At 38.7% G+C, this 23618-nt stretch overlaps 1 protein-coding gene across 2 annotated transcripts; it reads right to left on the bottom strand.

Annotated features, from left to right (window-relative positions):
* Positions 1–1589: 1589 nt before the first annotated feature.
* On the bottom strand, positions 1590–22522 carry LOC145977707 (actin-1-like). 2 transcript variants are annotated; one of them, XM_083109932.1, is made up of 5 exons: positions 22449–22522; positions 20595–20762; positions 15340–15576; positions 9296–9434; positions 1590–2434 (listed from the first exon to the last, which is right to left on the bottom strand). In XM_083109932.1, exons 2-5 carry the CDS (start codon positions 20724–20726, stop codon positions 1803–1805), a joined length of 1140 nt encoding a protein of 379 aa, XP_082966058.1. In that variant the 5' UTR covers positions 20727–20762; positions 22449–22522; the 3' UTR covers positions 1590–1802. The 2 variants fall into 2 exon arrangements, with proteins under 2 accessions (XP_082966058.1, XP_082966059.1); XM_083109933.1 differs by having other exon boundaries at positions 22482–22516.
* Positions 22523–23618: the final 1096 nt, after the last annotated feature.

The raw sequence follows: 23618 nt of genomic DNA on the forward strand, positions 1-23618 counted from the left end.
ATATAGTTTTGCTCTATTTTACGTTTTAAGTTTTTTCAGCATGCTTCCCTGAAAAATATAAAATTGAAGTTTCATTGTATTTAGTGATAAAGCAATTGGGGGCATGAAAGTATAAAATATCAATTTTACTAAAACATTGTCCTGAAGATCTCCAGTTGAACGCTCATTCACCCCAAATTCCACTGGATGCAGAGCCGAGCAACAAGAATTTTCCACTCAGCTCTGCACAGTCAGCAAGGCAAGGCAACGGCTCTCGCCAGCGGTGAGTGCACCTCCAACTGTAACTTTCCACCTGCACCTAGGGATACCCCAGGTGAACAGTTGGAGGTGCAAAGTCCACCATGTCACGGCGAACTTTCGATGTTTAAAAACCCCTGTAGATGGTAAATCAATCTCTTTCAATCTCCACAATTACCAGCAAGCCGATCGACGAGACCACGATATCTGCCAATTGAGAGATCACGACTTTGCAAGGCATCAATGAACGTGCGGTTCGAGAAGCAGTCCAGACTACGGAGAATCATTAGCCTAAAAGCCAGCCCGAGTCCGAACAATCAGTGCTCTGTCAGTCAAGCTGCCGATTCGCCGCCGCCTCTTATCGCCACCAACAATCTCTCCAGTGGGCACCCGTCTCCATCCGACCATCGCCGACGCCACAAGCCGAGGGTCAGAACAACAAGCAAGGAGTGAGTAGCATTCAACGACTTAAGCTCCCAACAATCCTTTATCCGCACCACTCAGTGTAGAGGTGGTTCAGCGAGACCTAAACTAAAACCTACTTATTTAACTGAGCTACGTCCCAGTGTGACTCGATCCCGTGCCATACCCAATGTCACGCTACATTAAGGAACACATCGCAGCTACAACTAAAAGTGCAATGCGCCTCTTAGGTCTCCTCGACAGATTCACTGAAATTGATACTCCTTCTCTTAACCTATTTTTCAAGTCATTCATTTCTCCGATTCTTGAATACTGCTCTCCAGTCTGGTCCATGGCTTCCAATACAAATCTTTCTAGCATGGATTCTGTCCTCGGCTTCTTTACTGCCATTGTTCGTCATAGAGTTCCTTCTCTGCGGCATATTCAGAAACCTGACATCCTGACTACTTTGAACATTCAGTTACTGCAGACCCGACGCGATATGGCCGATATGAAATTTTTCTATAAAATCATCAATGGAAAACTAAGATCTGAATTTCTACTTACAGAATTCAACTTCAGAGTTCTCTCGATCGACCCAAAACACTCAATTGTTCCACATCTCTACCGCTAGGCTTCCCCTTATACAGCGCTTTCTGTTCCACAGTAATAAACTATCCACAAACATCGACAGTATTTTCCGATCTTCTCTAAGAATGAATATGTAAATATTTTGTTTGTTTCCTTGTTTATGTCTTATCATATTTATAGTTACCTTTTTTGTTTTTACCTAAAACCATCTTGACTTGTTCTTGTTGATTTATTAGTTTTCAGTGTAAAATGGCCTTACAAGTGCTGTATGAATATCTGAAACTTGGAATAAATAAATAAATAAATAAATATGCAATTTCAAACTGTAATTCTATCTTCAAAGTAAATGGTTATTTGTTGTTAAATTATATATTTTCTTTAGAAAAGGAGCATATAAAAATACATATCTTTGCAACCACGTGAATATGACACAGATGTGCAACAATAAGAATTTTTTTAAAAAAAATATTGTGCATAAAAGCATTAGAATATTTTGTTAATCACATTTAAAATGCACCTATAAAATTACTGTGACAAAGTTACAAGCTTTTAATGGAAATCTGAAAAATAAATCAAAAGCACTTTTTGTGTACAATAGATGAACCAGTTTCTTTGTATTCATCTTTATGTATCCACATTTCCTTAAAAGTGCTTAACGATGCTAAAATTGAGCCACCTATCCATGCTGAATAGATCCTGCCTGCTGGTGCCGAGACTTTCACTTTCACCTTGGCTGGTGCCAACACTTTCAACTCCTTCTCTATCCGTGCAGCCATCCCAGGAAGTAAAGTGGTGCCACCTGTCAAAATGATGCTTTCGTAGAAGGTTTTCCGAAGATCCACATCAGCCATGGCTATCGATCTGTACAGAGTTTCGTGTATTCCATAATTCGCTCTACCTAAGTAGTGAGAAGGCTGGAAAAGAGCCTCGGGACAATTGAAGCATTCCTCTACTGCTGTAATAATTTGTCCGTCAGGTAATTCGTAGTGCTTTTCGTAAGGTTGTGGATTGCGTATCGCAGCTTCTGTGCGTTTTTCACAATCGAGAACAACGTAACATAGTTTTTCTTTGACGTCACGGATTATTTCCTTCTCTGCCGAAGAGGTGAAGTTGTGGTGGCGGTCTCGAAGGATTCGCATCAGGTACTCGGTTAAGTCCCTTCCTGCTATGTCCAGTCTCAGGCAACAATGCTTATTCAGATACCCTGAAATGAATAAATAGTTGGAGATGAACTTGGTAGCAAATGATATCATCAGCCCTCCTCCCCGCCCCCCCCCAAAGGCATATAACGTTATTTCTTTACAAATATGCATGCAGTTCTGCCATTTCATAATTGTTGTTATTAACATAAGGTTTCATCATTAGAAATGGAACAACAAAAAAAAAAGTATATGAGCAGGTGGCAAATGGCTTAGGTCCATAGAGAACAGTTTTAGGAGAGTGCATTTGTTGAGAACACTGTCTCTGTGGAATATGGAATAATTTTGATGTATAATGTAATTCATTAGTTATTCTTGTATCAACAGATCCTCCCCATCTTAAAAATTCACCTAGATGATGATGTAGGAAATTAGGGCAGCAGAATTTTTATGGACACATACTGACCCTTTCTGCCAATCTTCCATGAATGAATAATGACCAGACACCCACAGGAACGTGATTACGTGGAGCTGGTCTGGTGTCAGTATGGGGTAGGTCTGCCATTCATTCCTATCATGGCCTCTCCTCTTCAAGGAAGACTTTCCACTAGTGTTGGGTGATACATTGTCCAGATGATATATTGTAACGATATTTTGGTGATATATATCATGTCGGTGATATATCCTCATGATATTTTGGCAATATATATCGTGTCTGATATATCGACAATATTTGGCAATATATATCGTGTTGGTGATATATATCAAGGAGACGATATATCGCCGATATCACAATACGGAAAAAATATCATATTGTATCGTCTGTGACAATATTTCCTTGAAGATATATCGCAATATCGAATTTCTGATATGGTCCATCCCTGCTTTCCACCAGGTAGCAGTAAATGTCACCCGGTAGTTGCTTCCATTCCTTCTGCAAAATGGTGGACAGCAGGGCTCGAAAAATCCCGGTCGCCAAGTCGCCATGGCAACTAAAATTTTCAGCCTGGCGACTGTGATCTTTTGCTGTAATATGTACGAAATTTTGAAGATTATTTATTCTTTTTTTGCGTTTCTGCCACCTAACCCATGTCATGGAGTATGGCCAATATTTAAGCACATGTTGAGTGCGTCTGTTGACAAAGTTTCGACCTGCTAGTGTTGCCATATGTCCCAAAAATGTTATATTTTCACTCAACTCATAAAATCGCCAGTCAAAAATCCATCAAATGCTGCACATGATCAATATTGGTCGCAACTGACAGATTGACATGGCATCAGACATATTATTATAACCCTTTGATAATTTCTTACGTATTAAAATACATTTCTGCCTTCTGCCAGTTATTAATTTATCTAATTTTCTATGTGGCGTATACTGATGATTTATCTCAGTAAAATAAAAAAAAATAAAAAATCTCAATGGATGAGGCTTTATAATGCAGAAAACCCGGTGTAAATATCTCTTATGGTTTTCAAGATATACATTTTCAAAGTATGGGTTGGGCGACATTTGAAACACTGTAGTACGCACAATTGCTAGTAGGTGGTTTCCTGGCGCCTGATATTCAGAGGTGGCACCTACCTTTGAGGAAGATTTTTCGAGCACTGGTGGACAGCTCGGTGGTGATGTTTGGGTAGTTTCGCCTGGATCGCAGCCAAACTTAACTCATCCCACAGATTTTCAGTGGAATTTAGATTAGGACTCTTAGTTGGCCAGTCGAGTTCATTCACTCCCATGTCGTAAAACCACTTGGTTATGGCCATTGCTTTGTGGATAGACACATCATTCTGGAAATGAAAAGGGAAACTTCCGAACTGTTGCCACAAAGTGGGGAGCACCGAGTTGTCCAATATTGCACGACCGTCGTCAACATTCAGCGTTCCAGGCACCAAAACCAGGAGTCCAACATCTAACTATGAAAAACAGCCCCATACCATGATTACACCCTGCTAAATTTCACAGTGAGGACACACTATGGTAAGAACTACTCCCTGAGAATTTGTCATGTCCACACACATCCATCAGATCGCCACAACTTTGTAGCATGATTTGTCACTCAACGGGATGTTTTTCCGTTGTTGTAGTGGCCACTGGCGATGTACCACATTCTTGGCTTAATTGGCTTATGTGATGTAGCTCTCCCGTGGAATCCCAGTGCTGGATATACAAGTACTGTCATCACTTCCAGATGCCATTAGTAGGTCTGTGGCCACAGTCTCCAATGAAACCTGCCAGTTTGACTTCACCACACATTGGAGCACTCGTCGATATATATACTGGTCTTTTTTTTTTTGCTTCCTGGGTCACCATTGTGGTTTTATCATACCTTCACATTTCCATTTCACCACTACATCACTGACTGTTGCATGTGATATCTTGAACCAGTCTGAAATCTCATGGATGGAATGCCTGAATTGGTGGGTGCTGATAATTTTACCCTATTCAGCCTCACTCAGCTCACATCATCCGCTCAGCTGTATACACATCTACGCTATCCTCCATGAGTCATTCTAGTGGCTCATGATGTGTATTGATGACTTATGGGTGATCATCCTTACAGTTCAGGGAATGTTCGGTCATTATTGGGAATAAAGTGTGTGTGACAAATGTTCTGTGAAGGTATGCCACTGTTACCCTTAGATTTATGTAATTTTTTGAAAACGTTTATCCTCAGATAGGATAATCAGAACTAGACCTACAGTTTAAAGTGAGATCTGAACCACTGTGCAGTGCAGGATTAGGACCCTTTGGATACAACTTGATAAAACCATTACCAGATGGGTCCTTAGTTTTTTCAAATTTTTATTTAGAAAGAATAGTTAGACCTAATTACACTTGGGGAAAGGGCAGAAAGTATTTCGTAGTATGGTGACTCAATCTGTAACCAAAGACAATGCATTTTGCATAATTTCCAGGATATTTAGACTGTGAAGGTGTAGGCTCTATAAAGTCTTGGCTGGTATTGGTGAATATATTCCAACCAATACAGATTAAATTCCAACAAATAACAGTGTTACCAATACATTCTGATACGGTGGTTATCACTAGGACTCAGAGTTTTAGGTAAATAAATATTTTTTCTGTGAGTAGATATGACCTGGTAGGTGAGTTACAAATTCCGATCATGGTAACTGGAGCCTATATACCAAATTTTATTTAACATAAAATAACATATTTTCTAATTTTTTTATGTAAATACATAATTCTTAATATTCACTCATAAATGCATAAAATGCATGTTTTGTCACAGGAATTCAACATAAAATTTCATATCTACTTAAATTTTCTTATTTTTTTAAGATTTCCCAGAAAGAAATTAAAAGACATTTTATTTATAGTCACTGTACTTATTTTCGCATCTTGCAGAGGGAAAAATTTCTGTAAACTAAATGGACCAAAGGCACAATTGCTTCTCAGAAAATTCCAGTATGTCATGGCAAAAAAATTCTGGCTTTAAACTTATGTGTAACATTTCAAATGTATTGGACGGTGAACAGGAAGAATATATTGGATATTTAAGGGTGAGTGAAATATCATGCCTTAAGTATGCAAGGTTGACTTCGTGTGACGTGAAACTAACATTTTCGCAGTATACAGCACTGTTTCGGGACACTTGTCAGTCCTTTGTGATGGATAATTTAATGATGACAGTTGTGGTGTATTGTAATTCACCATTATTCACCAAAACAATCTAATTGCATCTGGTGAGTAGTGCTGTTTTAAGCAGAAATCATTTTTAGCACATAAAAATGCATATTTTCCATGTTTAACTACATAAAATGTAAATATTTTCCATATTTTGAGCACATAGAAAATAAATATTTTTCTGATTAGCACCTAAAAATCTGAGCCCTGGTTATCAGTATCGGCTCAGCCCTAATTGCATTTGTCCTGAGTACATGTTGGTTTGGCGACCGGTCACATTAAGAGATCGACTTTTGATCACATCAACCAAGTTTACTGGTTTGAGTTCCAACTTGGGCCTGCATTTTTGTGAGTGTCCCTTACCCTGGTCCAAAATTTCCAAAAAATCCTTTTTTTTTTTAATAGAATAAAGCAAGTCACTCCACAGTTGGGTGCCAATTGACCTAAGAACACCACATAAAATTTGGGATCTGAGTGAGATTTTCGGGCAGTGGCCCATGTGTTTTTATTTTCCCCAAAAGGATAACATGCCTAGAATGTAGGCATCCCCAAGGAACCTGCTCTATGACCTCCAAAGGATCTAATCACTTTATTTTTAATTTCTTTTTTTTTTAACTTCAGCTCAAAGGTATGCAGTATGCACTTGACACACACAACTTCGGTTCCCACTGGGCCTAACCCAGTGGTTCTCAACCTTTTTCAGTCCACGACCCATGTTGAAGGATATTACACTTCATGGGACACACAAGCATGGGCGCCAGCAGAATTACTTGTAGGGGTGTGCACCCAGTTTATAATCATATTTTTGCCAACATCGAGTATTTTACGCTTGTTTAAACAAATTACACATACTGCATTCTAGAAAAGTAAATATGCATGTGATAATTAAGAACTCATTGCTGCGACAGAAATGAAAATGACAAGTATTTGATTCCCTCGAGTTAAACATAAAAAAAATGCTGCTAAAAAGCAATGGTAGAGCACGAATAACAGAAATATAGAGTTTAGACTACGTACAATATAAGTAGAATTTAAATTGTTAAAACAATATATCTTCGTAATTTAAATATAATAGGTTTTTAAGACACAGTACATAAATTTTCGAACTCAACTTCACGACCCACCAAATGCCCCCTTGCGACCCAGCAGTGGGTTGTGCCCCATAGGTTGAGAAACGATGGCCTAACGTGTTTCTGTCATGGACCCACTGTACCCAGCATAACTCATTTACATTTTATAAGGGATGTTAAGGGACTTTTGACTCACCCTGTACATAGAATACTACCTTTATGAGTATGATGTTAAGTACTTGCCTAATAATTATACCCTTGGCATAATTTTTATTTAGAAAGAACAGTTATAAATGTTAGGCAAGTACTTAAATATTCACTTGCACTCTTTTTTTAATGTTAAGCAAGTACTTAATTGTGACCTGTACTCTTTTTTAAACATAATCTTGTTATAATGTTACATATAAATATCCAATGTAATGTTTCTGTAATTAATATGTATTCTGTGCCCAATGACATTTGTTGAACGGCCACGGTATTTTGACCGTGCGAAGGTAGCTTAATCATTAGTCTTTTAATTGGGGGCTAGAATGAATGGTTGGACGAGGAATATACTGTCTTTGATTAATTAATATATAATTTTACTTTAAAGTGAAAAGGCTTTATTTTTTTTAAGGGGACGATAAGACCCTATAGATCTTTATTTTGTTTTAATAATATTTTGGTTAGTATTATAATTATACGGAGGTTGTTTGCTTTATATCCGACCATTTTCGATTCGGTGCTGCCACCTGGCATATCATGCTGGAACTATGGGTCTGCTGGCGGGAGTAGTGTTGTGTCTGACCTTGTAGGTGCGTGAGTGTTGGTAGTGAATGTTATCAAATGGCACCGAAAATCAACCGGTATTGGGAGGGTTACGTAATGGCCCTTTTCCATGCTAAGTTTTCATACGTACGCATTGGAAAACAGTGTCGGGAGAATGGGTTAACACTCGGGATGACTACTGCGAAAGCTATTGTGGCCCGTTACACACAACAGGCTGTCCTTGCGAAACATTCACCCACGAAAACCACCAGGAGAAGGGCTGCAAGGCGTGTACACCACCTTCTACCGCGTCACATTGCCGAACGTAAGATGAACTGCAGGAAACTGTATGAAAAGTACCTGGTGGGTTCCAAATGGAAGAAAGTTGTCACAATGGATGAATCATATGTCCATCTCACTGCTGGTGGTCACATTCGGGCGATCACATACCGTGACATTGACGGCAAGGGGCCCAGCAACTTTGTTCGTCAGTGCAGGGAAAGTTTCCCTCATGGCTTTATGGTTGTGACGGGATTCAGATATGAGGGTAAGTTGATGATACGCAAGGTGGACAAAAACGTGAAGGTGAATGCCAGATACTTCCAAGACTCCATTCTGACACCTATATATCGGAGAGACATCCCACAATTGTATGGAATGGACACGAACCAGGTGATGATCCATATGGACAAGGCTTCGAGTCATACCGCCAGAACATCACTACGTTTTTATCAGGAAATGGCAGAGGAATTAGGAATTCATGTCATTCCCTTTGAAGACATTCCTGTGAAAAGCCCAGATGCCAGTCCAACTGGTTTTTGTGCATTTGGACTGTTGAAACGACATCTGCAACATCGCCGCCCGCGCACCCTGGATGGTCTATGGAAAGCTTGCAGGGAGGAGTGGGACAGAATTCCCATGCCTGTCCTGCGCCGGAGCTTGCTGCAATGGAAACTGCGATGCCGGGCGATAGTCTACAATGCTGGGGGTCCAATAGAACATGATCGGTGGTAGTGGCGCAGTATCTCTTAAGGTGAGTACCCGTCAAAAATGGTCGGATATAAAGTGAACAACCTCTGTATACTCTTCCATGACCTTCTGCTTACCTTTGAGGTAAAGTTTAAGAAACACATTAAAGTGATCAAATCCTTTGATGGTCATAGAGCAGGTTCAGTGAGGATACCTACATTCTAGGCATGCTATCCTTATTGGAAAAAAAAGAGCACATGTTGCATAGCCGGAAAATGTTGCTCGAATCCCAAATTTCATGTGGGGTATTTTTAGGTCCGTCCATTAGTTCCCAACAGGTGGGTGACTTACTAAATTCTCACAATGTGGTAATTTTGGACCATGCTAGTGTCCTTTCATCAGTTTCATGTAATCATTACTCATCCTCATCATTGTGATTAGCTAAAAGTGGCAAGAAAGCAAAGTGAAATATATTCTGACAAGAGATATACCTTCCCATACTGTAGTAGTCGTAGTAACAGCATCTCCTGAATCCAAGATAATACCTGATACTCTTCCTGCGGCATACAAGGACAAAATTCCTGGAATGGCCACATAACATGCTGGGATTCCGAATTTTTCAAAGAGAACCTAATGCAACGAGAAGTAATATTGGAAGTTAATTGAAATTTATATCTGCAACTGACTTGTTTATGAGACAGACAACAATACTCTTAAAATTAAATAAAATCCTTGGTTCAGAAGTTTCAGTATAATTGTAAGATATATTTTTCATCAGTGATTAAAATAAGATAATGTTCGTACAACTTCTTTCTTGACATCTTTAGACATGTGAATACTCTTCTCAAGTGGTAACCAAGGTGTTGCAAGTACACTGGTCAAAAAATTAGCGGGGCCAGTCAGAAACTGTATACACAACCCAGCAAACTATGCAACTATGGATTATTTGCACTCGATGGTCCTTGCTGTAACAATCCACACTTGAGTATGGGCACAGCAGCATCAGGAGTGATGCCATGAGGCATGACTCGCAAAAAGTGATGCGATTTGAAATGAACCAGCCACACGGGCACCCCAATAGTGCAATGCTGACCATTAGAGAGTGGCGTGGGCTTGAGTGGTGGAGAATTCAAGAACAAGGCTGCCACAGTGCTACTTACAAGAATCTATCACATGGAGAGCCATTGGAAGGGGTGGAAGCGGGACAGACGCAAAGGCAGGTAACAGAAGCCCTTGATGTGTGCCGGAATGTCATTTCTCGCATGTAGACATGTTTTCAGGAGATGGAAAATGTGCGACTGAGGCCAGGAGAAGGCCGTCTGTGGGGAACTACAGCAAGGGACACCAGTATGTACTGTCAACGGCTCATCGGAAATAGGCGACAAACTGCGACTGACCTGCTACTTGAGCTTCTCACGGCAACAGCACGCAGGGTATCAACCCAAACCATTCACAACCAACTACGGCAAGGTGCCCTCTATGAACGGAAGCCAGTGGTTTGTCCCCCTTTGACTGCGTAACATCATCAAGACCATAGAAACTGGGGCACAGAACACGTGCTTTGGGGCATGTCGAGTGGAGTCAAGTTCTCTTCTCCGATGAGTCGTGCTTTAGTCTGCAGTCAGACAATAGAGGCATGCTGACCTGGAGGGAACATGGAACCCATCATTGTCCAGCTAATGTGTATGAAGTATCCCAGTATGGTGGCGGTGGAATTATGGTGTGGGCAGGAATCACCGATGCCCGGCATACAGACCTCCATGTCATCCGGAATGGTACCTTGACAGCCCAACTGTATCGAGACAACATCCTCAGGCTTCATGTTCTGCATCTGGCTGCAGAAATTGTAGAAATGTTCATTTTTATGGGTGATAATGCCCGCCCTCACTGAGCACGGATGGTGAATGACATGCTTCAGGATAAGGGCATTGAGAGGATATTATGGCCTGCGTATTCCTCAGACCTTAATTCAATAGAGTATGTCTGGGATGCCCTGGAAAGATGTATATCAGCTAGGCCGGAACCTCCTGCAACTCTTCAACAGCTGGAAATGTCTGTCCTGGAAAAGTGTCTAAGGCTCCCTCAAGCACTTATCAATAATCTTATTGACTCATGACAAACGGATGTGCATCAGTGTTAGCAGTTCAAGGAGATCACACACCTTACTAGAGGTCGGTCTCTGTTGTGAATATCACTGTTTGTATCAACTTATTCGTATCATTTGTCACTTGCATAAACACCCTCTTGGGCTCTGCCATAGCCGTAATTGTTCATGATGGAACTGTATCTGTTGAGGGAAAGCCAAACGCATGCAAATAAATGATTGTAGCACCATTTACTGGGCTGTTTATGCAGTTTCTGGCTTGCTCCCCTAATTTTTTTGACTAGTGTATAACTTTTGATGCATTTGGTTGCATTTTCTGGCAGTGTATACATGCACTATGCAAAGGCATCTTTATTATTGAAAGTGTAGGTCATGGTTAAATGGATCCTCCAGCAAGGGGCCCAATATATTGATAAATATGGCACCGACTGCTTTCTTCTGTCTCTTTTGAGAATCTCGTACAATGTACAACTACGAGGGCCACTATTTATATTTTGAGCCTTGGCAACACTGATTGAAGTTAGGCGCGATTTGACGTTTGCACGGAATCGTCTGGCATTATTGACCATAACGTACTTCAAATGTTTTGTCAATAGCTTGATTTGTGTTGTTTATGTTGCCTTGGAGATTGCGCGACAACAATAAAATGGAATTAACTCATGAACATTTTCGTGCGATGATTTTTTACGATTTTCGACGTGGATTATCAAGACAAGAGTGCATCAATCAACTTCCTTCCACATTTGGCGATGAAGCCCCATCCTTTGCCACTGTGAAACGCTGGTATAACAAATTTAATCGTGGCCGCCATTCGCTCACCGACGAGATTCGCGAAGGTCGTCCAAAATCAGTTGTTGTTCAAGAAAACATCGATGCTGTGCAAAACCTAATACTGCAAGATCGTCACGTGACATACTGTGAGATTGAGGCAACCATAGGCATTAGTTCCACCAGCATATATAAAATATTACATGATCATTTAGCTGTGAGAAAGAGAAAGGTATGTTCTCGTTGGATCCCACACAATTTGACAAAAACTCAAAAAGACGCTCGCGTCAATTGGTGCAAACAAATGCTCAATAAATACAATCGTGGTGCTTCAAAAGATGTACATAAGATTGTAACAGGTGACAAATCATGGATATATGCATATGAGCAGGAACGTAAACAGCAGTCGACTGTATGGGTGTTTCAAGATGAACCCAATCCAACAAAAGTTGTTCACGCTCGAAGCACATCGAAACAAATGGTCGCCTGTTTTTTCGGGAAAACTGGTCATGTGGCAACTGTGCCTTTAGAGGAACGTAGAACGGTCAACTCTGAATGGTACACAACAATTTGTTTGCCAGAGGTCTTCGGTCAAATACGGAAAACAAACAAACGCCGTCGGATCATTCTTCATCAAGACAATGCCAGCTGTCACACATCTCGTCTAACAACCGACTTTATGAACAGTCAAAAAATCGAATTGATGGGTCATCCACCGTACAGTCCTGATTTGGCACCCAATGACTTCTTCTTGTTCCCGAATGTCAAGAATAAATTGCGTGGACAACGATTTTCGTCGATGGAAGACGCCGTTGATGCGTTCAAAAACCATATTATGGAGGTGTCTCAAGAAGATTGGAAAAACTGCTTTGACAAATGGTTCGAACGAATGCAAAAGTGTATTGACCATAAAGGAGAATACTTCGAAAAACAATAAAGCAGTTTTCAATGCCAAATTCCTGTTTTTTCATTGTTAGGCTCAAAATATAAATAGTGACCCTCGTATTATATTAGAATTCATAACTTGTTCACACTAGTTTTGCTCATTACGTTTATTACAGATATACATGGTACTTTGAGAGATCAGAAAGTAGCTTCACAGTTTAACCCTCCGCTAGGTGCATGGGGTACAGGTTGCTCCAAATGATATTCATTGCAAGATTGCAACAGTGAACTATACCGCACATGTGTGCTTTTGTGTAGCAGAACGTTCTATCTTTATCTTTGTTCTAAGCTCGGCTGTGTTGTTCTGTTGCACTTCTAAGCCATGTAATATTATAAAGGTAAGGTCAATCTCATGCTCGGGGGACTAAATATGTATAAAGAAAAATATCAAAGTGAAAAAGACAGAGCACATAGCAGATTCAGATGCTATATGGAAGGGGAGGATACATGGGTATGTGTTAGTGACAAAAGTGAACATGAAAGTGACCACGTGACCGAAACTAAACATGACACTGCTTTGGTTGTTACATATTAGGCACATGGGGGAGGACAGTCTCCCAATCATGCGACTGACGTTAAATTACGTCATTTGGAAATTGCAGAAGAAAATTGCAATTGATGTTTGAAGACAGACAAAGAAAGAACATTCAACATGCATGCGCAGTATAAGTCGCGATGTATTTTATACCTTAAAGGTAGTTAAAGTGTTGGGGACTGGTGTACACCATGCGCTTATGCTTGTTACAGAAAATGACATACCTAATGCAGGGTTAAAGCATATATCTTCAAATTTCAATGCAGGAATGCTATATCCTCGTGTCTGACTTGAGCTTTATGACAGATGCTGTATTGGCCTTTATGTGTTAACTACTCCTCACTTTAAACTTGTCTAATTCGTACGCTTGTCTTCTCTTTTAATTTCTTCGACCCCCGTGGCTTAGTGGTTAGCACATCGTGCTATGATGCCAGGGGTCCTGAGTTCGAATAACCCAGCCTGGGCATGGATGTTTGTGAGTGTCAATTCATCAATTTCATCATGTCATAGATCATCCCCATCTTCGCAAATTAGCCAAAAGTGGCACAAAAATCATAGTAAAATAAAGAAAGTCATTGAATCAAACAATCTTTTAATTTCCTGCTTTATTAATGTCTTTCCAGATAACATTCTTTATTCGCAACTTTTAGAATGTTAATTATTTTTATAATTTCTCTCCCATATTCGTCAGTTACAAAGAGACTTGACTATTGAAAGTTCTCAGCTACACCTTGACTTGCTCCTCATTCCTTTTATTGCTTTCATAGTGTTCTCCAACACTTCCGGGCCACTCAGGTGGCATAGTGGTGGTAACCTTGTAATCAACGGGTTCCAGATTTGATACTCAGTAAGGCACATAGTGGTCCAGATCCCACTTTTAAACTAAGTCCAGTCTCGATTAGCCTTTCTGTACATAAAGTGGAGTTAAAACAAGAACTCAAATTCTATCTAACTTTTGGGGGTGACCTGTCTGCATTTTAGAATCTTAGAAGAAAGAGAAAACCTACGCAGCCATCATCACTCACTCTACCTGGGAGATTTGGTGTGTTTATTCTTTCATCTAATCACACTCATCCTCATTGTTGCAATTATCAGGGCATGTTTTATGATTGGTTAAGTAAGCCTTAGTGTAGTGGTGTATGAATTGAGAACGTGAAATCGCCATACTTCAAAGCAACCTAGGGGCTTCCTATTGCTTATTTATTTTCATTTTAATAGTATACATTTCATTTACCAGAAATTTGGACAATGCACATAAGCCTTATAATCCAGCTGTGATTGAAACTACAGAATTTGTATTTTAATTTTTATTTTGGTTACTTTGTTTCACTTTTCTGCCTCTCAACATTATGTGACATGCCAATAAGAGTGAATGGTGAAGTAGTGAAATTGAGGCGTTGTGGATACGAAGGGCGAACTCAACAAACGTACATTGTGAGGGAAATGCGTTTCAAGTTGTCAGGCACAGTGCGAACTCCACAAGAAACTTTGGATATCATGCATGTACATTCCGATCTACTGTTACCAAGTTTTTGTTGAGTTCGCACTGTGCGTGACAACTTGAAACGCATTTCCTTCACAATGTGCGTTTGTTGAGTTTGCCCTTTGTATCTGCAACACCTCAATTGTTTAGTGGTGAATATTTTTACCTCCAGCTTGTACACTCCATAATTTTATTTCAGTTATACTTTACGAAAATCATAATAGAAGGCTACTTGTTTATGAAATAAACATTAAGCAATCAACATAATACTTTTTAGATACTCAACATTGAGGCTGGGAATACACTTTCATCTGCCCGAGTGGCTTTTTTCCTTTGGATGACGTGTGATCAGTGCATCGTGTCCCATTGCCACATTTTCTGGCTTTTGAGACAGGAACCAACTACATCTTTTTAAGTAGCTCCTCAATTGTCCTTACGATGCTGGGTTTGTCTAATATTTTGGGAGCTCCCTCTGGTAATCGAACTCGCACTAAAGGCGAGAGTGTTAACCATTTGGCTATCCAGGAGCCCAAAATGAGATGTCAGCGAGGAAAAATATTACTGAGAATGATTGCTGTTAGCCTTGATGTCCTTTGCATACTGAGAAAGTTTGTCAGTGTCGGAGGCCAACATTGTTCATAGTTTAACCAATGATACACATTTAAATATTAGTACAACTATTTGTATCTGATATTTGTACCTCAACCATTTTTTCACGGTTTACCCTTGGATTTAGTAGAGTTTCTGTTATGAGTACTGCAAAATCTTTTGGATCACATTCAAGCAGCTTGTATGCATGATTCCAGATCTTCTCCATATCTTTCCAGTCAGAAACAATTCCTCTTTCGATAGGATACTTAAGAGTGAGGATACCTCTCTTTGACTGGGCATCGTCACCAACAAACCAAGTGGTTTCTTTCCCATTGCATGTCAAATCCTTCAAAGGAAGGTAATTTAGAATTAATATTGAAATATATAAAATTACATAATGTAATATGATATATTTTACAAGCATTTTTGTCTAATTAATTGTATTTATATTGGGTTTACAATAGGGATCGGACAGATTACTCTATCAGTATCTGCCAATATAGACATATCACTTTATCCATATATCTATAAATATCTTATAATTTAGTGCAAAATTGTGCCATTTTGTTATAATTTTTATGGATAATCTCCATCCGCTACTTTTTAAGAAAGTAAATGTTTAAATATGCAGCTTCTTTTGCACTGCAGTCACCTGGAAACAAAGGTCAATATGGAAATGCAAGAGACTACTCTCATAATCTCTTTCACATGCCAATTGAAACAATATTTATTTCTGCTAGGAAGGATCCTTTGCCCATACTTGTGTGGATGGCATAGTAAGCAATGCACATACAGACCCAAAGGATACTCACTATATTAGATGTTCTTCTCTTAGGCACTACCCTCTTCTTGGATGAAATATACAGCTACCTTGCATCTTGTGCAGAAACTTTTTTTTTAGTTTTTTTCAAAACTCTTCTTGAGTGGGTTACATACTCTGTTTCAAATTTTTTCAGTGTCATGGACTTCATGCATTTTAAAGGTATAAAAGAAACAACTTCTACATAAAATGACTTGTTTTTCTTTTGATAATCTGTGTATAACTTATGTGAAGATTCTCATATCAGTCCTTGATAAATAAATCAGTTATTTAAGAAAAATCCAGTGTCATATTGTAAATGAAATTACAAGTGTCTACGCAGGAAAAAAAACACATTATTTCATACATTCACATAAAAGCTTGATATGCAGAGTACAGAAGTTAAAATACTTTGTATACATGGTTCACAGTGGTCTTGTTTCCATCACTGTCTATGCTGTATATGTCAAGGAAACATTGGAAATCATGTTGTTGTTTTTTTGTTTTGTTTTTTAATTTCATGTATTGAGTATATCAAGATTGTGTATAAAATGTTTTTTTACAGCACATAGGGGCCAATGTTGGATGGGGAGGCAAGGCTCTTTGGGCTCCCTTAAAATTTCTCAAGATGCATATATCATACATACATACATATATGTTACTTGTTTAATGCCATGCGATGTGACTTTCATTTGTTGCCCTGCACACATCTAATCAATACCAGTTCTAGGCACACACGATTAAGCACATCAGGTGTGACATGTTGAACGGATTGTCTGATTCTTGGTTTGAAGAACTCAATATTGTTGACATGAACCCTGTACACATTTTGCTTCGTGTAGCTTCAGGAGAGAAAGTCTAAAGGTATAAGGCCCAGCAATAATGTTGACCACGCCTTCCATCCACCCCTTCCTATCTAGTGCTGTGGAAATGTCATATCCAGAAACTCAGGAACACTGTTGTCATAGTGTGCAGAACCCCAGCACCAAGAGATGACTCCTTGATTTCCAATTTGTGGCACGGAGTACAATTCCAACTTATCAAGATAGTTCTGTTATGCCACGAAGAAAAATGAGCCCATCACTCTATAATGTGTGAGGGCACACCACAGACTCACTCTTGGGCTGTCAAGGGGTTCCAGGTTCCTAGCGAAGGCAGATAGTAGTTCGAATCCCACTTTAAACTGTAGGTCCAGTACCGATTAACCTATCTGTGCATAAAGTGGACTTAAAACAAAAATTCAAAATACAAAACAACTAAAAAACTCCCGGATTATCACATCCATGCTCAGTGTAGGCATTTGGTTGTCTTTCATTAGCCCCTATCCTGACAATGGACAATGAACATCACCAAACATTTGGAATTCCTCTCATTGTCCATCCCATTTAGTATGTAAGAAAAATTATATAGTTTTGGCTTATCAGTTGGGTGGAGTTAAAGTAAAACTGAGACATTTCTTCAGCACTTTGTGAACTGGTGGTCTTAAGTCCTAGACTTCAAGAACAGGTATGCATTGATTTCTTGAAACTCCTTAGCTCTCCCATAACTTCAGCAGTCTTGTCACTAACCGATGGCCTGGCAGAATGTTTTGCATCCAACAAGCTGCCAGTTTCATTAAAGTGATGATCCCACCAGTGAATGTTATTTTCATGTGGTGGCTCTTCATTCAACACACAATGATATTCACGACATGTGGTGGCTGTTCATTCAAATACAATGGTATTCACGACATGTGATGGCTCTTCATTGAACTCACAACAATATTCATGATGAACATGCATCACCAAGGAACAGATGGATATATGTATATGTAGTAGGGATGGGTCGATATGAAATTTTGGCCGATACCGATAAAGTACCGATATGAAATTCACCGATACCGATAACCGATATTCTACCGATCCGATATAAAATTAGAAATGGTCCATGAAGAACCTGAAATGCTCATTGATCTCCTTAATAAATATGTGTTTCGAGGTGACTGCAGTACAAAAGAAGTTGAATATTTAGACAATTACTTTTTTAAAAATTAGGGCATCGAGATTATCCATAAAAATTACAACAAAATAGCAGAATTTTGCACTAAATTATAAGATATTTATCGATATATCGGATCGGTAAAATAATCGGTAATTTTACCGATATACCGATACACCGATATGCCCATATCGGCCGATACCGATAGAGTACCGATTAATCGGTTCCATCCCTAATATGTAGTAAAATTTTTAAAAAATATGGAGTTAAGTATGGACTTAAAAATATAAAAATTTACCATTTCAATAATATAAGACACTACATGAGCTACATACATAAAATAGAGTCTCGGCATTGTAACTTTTACTATGATTGTCTTGAAGAGAAACCAGAAGTGAATCCTGTATATGTGCCACAAAATCATTGCTGTTGAGATCGCAACTAGTAGCGAGAGTGGGCTGCTCAACTTGGGACACTCATCCAAAGTTGACAAATAACGTTTGTAACAACCAGAAGCTGATGTTTGAGCCTTCATTACAGGCCCGTAGCCAGAATTGATCTCCAGGGGGGGGGGGCTCACGGGTTATCAGGGGGAGGGTCTTTGCAAATCAAGCCCATTTTTCAAAAGTTTAATAGTGTTATATGAAGGTAATTATGTGTGTGGGGGAGGGGGATCATTAAGTTACATAAAGTTTAGAAATATCACACAAATACTACATTTTCTATATCTTTTAAAATATCACGTGAGGTGTTAATTGGCTGCTACTGAAATCAACCCTTACTACACACTCCATACTACGTTTGATGATACAGATATTTATATTACACAAGAAAAAATGGACCATATTCAATCATAGTGCCTACCGTACATTCCATTCCCCGGCCGAAACAATAAAACTCCCCTTCGTTCCCAAAACTTAGGAGCTGTTAACCTTTGACGCAGATGCGGAGGGGATTTGCATGATGACATCAAAGTCGGAGATTTCTGTATAAATGGGAGGTCGCTACAGGGGCAACGAAGGTACAGATAATTTGATTGAATTTGAATTTAAAATTTTGGGTGCGTTAGCACTTATGCTATTTTGCACCCGTCACGTTATGCGGAGTCCAGCCCCTTACCATAACATATAACAAAACTATAACCTAGTGTTGCGTAACTAAAATTTTAAAACATTCTGACTGGTTAAAAGCTGAGGCTGTAATGAGGCACTCAGCACACACAAGAACAACATACAGAATTATACTGGCCATAGGGCCAGTCGCCAGAGCCTCATTAGTCTGCAAAAAGCAGTCCAGGGTGTACTACGTGGAAGTGAGGTTGACAATTGGATGTACTACGTGGATGAATCACCCATTGCACCCCGAAGGGACAGATAAAGAAGCTCCCCTGTGAAGAAATTTTCTGAAGTCTAGCGAAGAGAATCTCCTAAATACTTGCCGCTACTTAGGACTTCTTCTTATAAATAAGATGAATGAATGTAATAGCTGCTGTTCATGCTCTTTGAATTTATTCTTCACCAAAGTTGTGTGCAAAGTAATATCTGCTGTCTACATTTTCACTTTTCACTGCAAACAAATTACACAAAATAGTTTTACCTAATGTCAAGGGGGGCTGACCTCAGTGCCAGGGGAGGCTGATGGTAGTTCCAGGTGGAGCTCAGCCCCCCCTGGCCCCTGCCTGGTTATGGACCTGCTTCATTATTTATTGTTGACAATAATATACAGGAATTTCAAGTGTTTTATAATAGCAAAAGCAAATAGTGTAAAATTGAAAAAACAAAATATTATTGTTCGGATGACAGAAAACTTGTAATTAACACATTACGAGCTTGTAAAAAAAAAGTCATAAACTTTTGTTTGTTTAACGTCACTCTGGACTTTGTCAGTTTGATTTGTACATTTTTTTTCTGAGTATGGTTTCGCAAGAAATTCGCAAGAAATTCACCAAACTCTTTTGGTCACACAGGGACATGTAGTTATTGCGCAAATATGGAATATATGTTGAGAAATGTTGTGAATTATGAAAATAACTAAAATATGTAAAATATGAGCCATACATACGCTATAGAAAATATAAACTGAATTTTTCAAGTCCACATGCGATGATGTGCAAAGATATTACAAAATATAACTGATTTCAGCTTCCCTGTTCATCACCGAATCAAATTTTGCAAGCCAAAGGATGCATTGAGACATTCTTTGAAGCTTCAATATCCTGACTAAGTGGCATAATTTATGCCACAAGATGATCATAAATGTTAGCACATCACGTCACGTGTGCCTGATACCCCAGTCTTCCCCACATTTCAAACTGTTTGAAATTCTAATGCTCTTCAATGCAGTGTATGTTCCATGCTTTTTTCGTTTTGTTCAGATACTGTAAGAGCCTGAAACCACACCATGACTTTGCAGATGCACTGTATAAAATAACATTTATGTCCATTTTGTCCCCACCAAAAGTTGTCACTACTCTTACAGCACATAGTATTATAATGCATTTCAATGGTTAGTGTACATATTCTAAAGAAAAAGCCATCATGTAATACAACTATTTTTAATATGAAATGCTATTTGTTTTTAATACTTACGGCAAAGAATGGGCGGCCAATTGTTGTTGAAAACACTACATTGGGATTGTCATTTCCTGCATACCCTACTTTGCAAATTCCTGAACCATTGTCAATTACAAGTGATGGAATGGTTGCATCTTCACTGCCCATGATATTTACTTTTTAATTTTGATTAAATGTAGTTTTCTGAAAAGTGAGAAAAAGCAATTGAGAGTTAATCAGTTTTGCATATTTTCTTGGTAATCCAGAAGTGTCTCTTCAACAGTTCAAAAATAAGGGCTATTCCATATTGATTGATTGGGTTTATTTTAATTCACTTTTCTGCCACTTTTTGGCTAATCGCGAAGATGATGAAATTGATGAATGGACACTCACAACACCCATGCCCAGGCTGGGATTCAAACCTGGGACCTCTGGCATCATAGTGCAATCTGCTAAACACTCCGCCACGAGGGCCAGCAAGCCAGCCTCAAATAAATCAGCACGTTGGACAACCCTAGGGAATAAAGGTGGCCAGATCATGCTGCTGATCACATCACCTCCAAAAATAACCTGGCATGCCTGAACCGGTTCGTCGACTACCTCTAGAAATTAACATCTTTCATTTCAAGTTAGAAGAGAATCAAAAAGCTTCTTATTTTTTGTTGTTAATAATGGAAATAAAGTTCAGTTAGTTATTATTCAAACATAATAACGAAGTGGAAAATGTGTTAAATTGAAAAACTGAGTGTAAAATACAGGAACCAGTTCATGTTTCCATATTGTACTATCTAAAGAATAAATGGTTTCACAGTCTTCAAAATTCTAAAAATTAGAGTGTTATGTGAGTGGACGCACAACATAAATTCTGTGGCTAATATTTCTTCCCAACTTTAAACCTTTTTTTGAACGAGGTGTGTAAAAGTTAATAAGATATAAAATGCGTTTTGTATACTAAGTGCACAAATTATAAAACAACATTTAATAATACAATTGTTTTGGATATTCACTCATTTGGTGGATCAAATTCTCTCCCAAGGAAATATTAACAATTAATAATAACAATTAATTTAAAATAAAATTGGTTTATTTGTATTAGTTCATAATAGTTATTATTGTATAATTATAATCATAAAGATAGTAATAATTATTATATTGTTATTATTTCTACTGTGCAAGTTTTATCAACGGTCTTTCACAAGTACAAAATATTCTGAAGACGCCCATGAGCGCAACCTGGACTTGCCCTTTAGGGGAGGATTGTGCCTTGGTCACGACCAATCCCAGTGGCTATAATGTGCTTTATGAGCGCATTAGTGTTCCAGGAAAACTCCGAACGCTCGTGGTGTAGTTGTCAGTTGACCATGGTCGGGCACCACTCTCTGCTATGAGCAGTGGCATATCCTAAAAAATTGACCTGGTTTACCACAACAATTCTTATATTTATTGTATATATTTATTATACACCCCATCTAGAATAATTAGATACAATAGAAATAAAACAATGTAAGTAAAACAAAAACAGGAATCTGCATTAATTTGGACATTGTTAATAATTTATAAATAATTTGTGTAACAGAGAGAAAAATTAACTAATGATATGGCTAATGGGAACCATGCCATTAACAGTCATAAATTTCAATTTTTATATTTTGCCTGAAGAGCACTACAATTTTTAAAGCTAAATTCAGTCTTATGAGACTGACAATGTCAATTTACCCCAATATTCTTCAATCATACAATTCTGAAAGCATAATGAAGGCAGGTAGTAGGTGTCAAGTACTTCTCGTAAGTTACCTTTTCATTATGTTTAATGTGCAGAACAAATAAGTGTATTGTTATCTCGACATACATTATTTTAAAGAAATTTACTATAAACATTTATGTTCTTACCTAATTTGCCCTTGGCTAATTTAATAATCTTACCAGAAAAATATCCTACTTCAAGTGATCATGTTCAGTTGTTTATGTATGAAGGTGGCATACATACAGGTTAATTCATCAGGATTGAAGATGGATGATGTCACTTGGAGATATACAAAGTTTTAGAAAGACATAAATAGAGGTTCAACCACACATTCGATTTTCAAGAAATTTGATAGAGAGTATTTTGTAGTCCAAACAAAAAAGAAACATCAACAATAAACGTCTGCAATATTTGAAACAATTTATGTACAATTAGAAGAAATCCGTGAGTATCAACTTATAGTTATTATTCTGCTCTTCAAAAGCAAGTGCAAGAATGATATGTAGAACAGATAAAGGTAAAGTAAAAAAGGTAAAGTGCTCCCCTGTGCATATCACCACGCCATGAAGGCATATAGGGGGTGTGGGGGTAACGCCCCACACTTTCTTGATCCGGTTGTGAGTGGGGGTGATGTGATCAGCATCACACCCCTGACCGCCTTTACCCCCCAGGGTTTCCCCCAGGTACCCATGTTATTCGATGCTGGGGATGGGCGCCGGGGCCGCTTCCACCGTTAGAAAAGTTCCCGGATTTGAACCGGCCGGTGATCGAACCCGGGACCTTTAGCATGGTAGTCAGACGCGTTACCGACTGAGCCACCGCGGCCATGTAGACCAAGACAATATAAATATATTTCACACATACAGAAACTAAGTACAGGATGAGTCATATGTGACTATATCCCTGCAGGGCTTTATCCAGGATTTTTCCTTTGGTGGGGTGTTGGAAACTTTGGGAGGGGGGGTTGTACGTTTGGGGATGTTAAGTGCATATTTTGGGCAGTTTTTAAAATGTTTGCCCTAATTCAATTTGTTCATAGATGTTTCCAGAGATTAACCCCCCTCCCCTTCACGTACCATTTCAGCAAAAAAAAAAAAAAAAAAAAAAAATGTCAAATGCAGGAAATGATGGAAAATAAATTTTTGTGATAATTTTATCATTTCAGTCTAACGTTTCGAGTGAGTTCCAAATTCTGCTGGTGTTTTCAAATCTCTGTTTAAACAATGATTCACAAACTGAAATAAAGTAATGAAACACTATATATTTAGAGCATGGCCATTAATACTTTAAAATATAGTGGGAAGTTAGGATGCACG

This window comes from Lepisma saccharinum, chromosome 23, assembly GCF_977018435.1.
Source record: "Lepisma saccharinum chromosome 23, izLepSacc3.1, whole genome shotgun sequence".
Lineage (NCBI taxonomy): Eukaryota > Metazoa > Arthropoda > Insecta > Zygentoma > Lepismatidae > Lepisma > Lepisma saccharinum.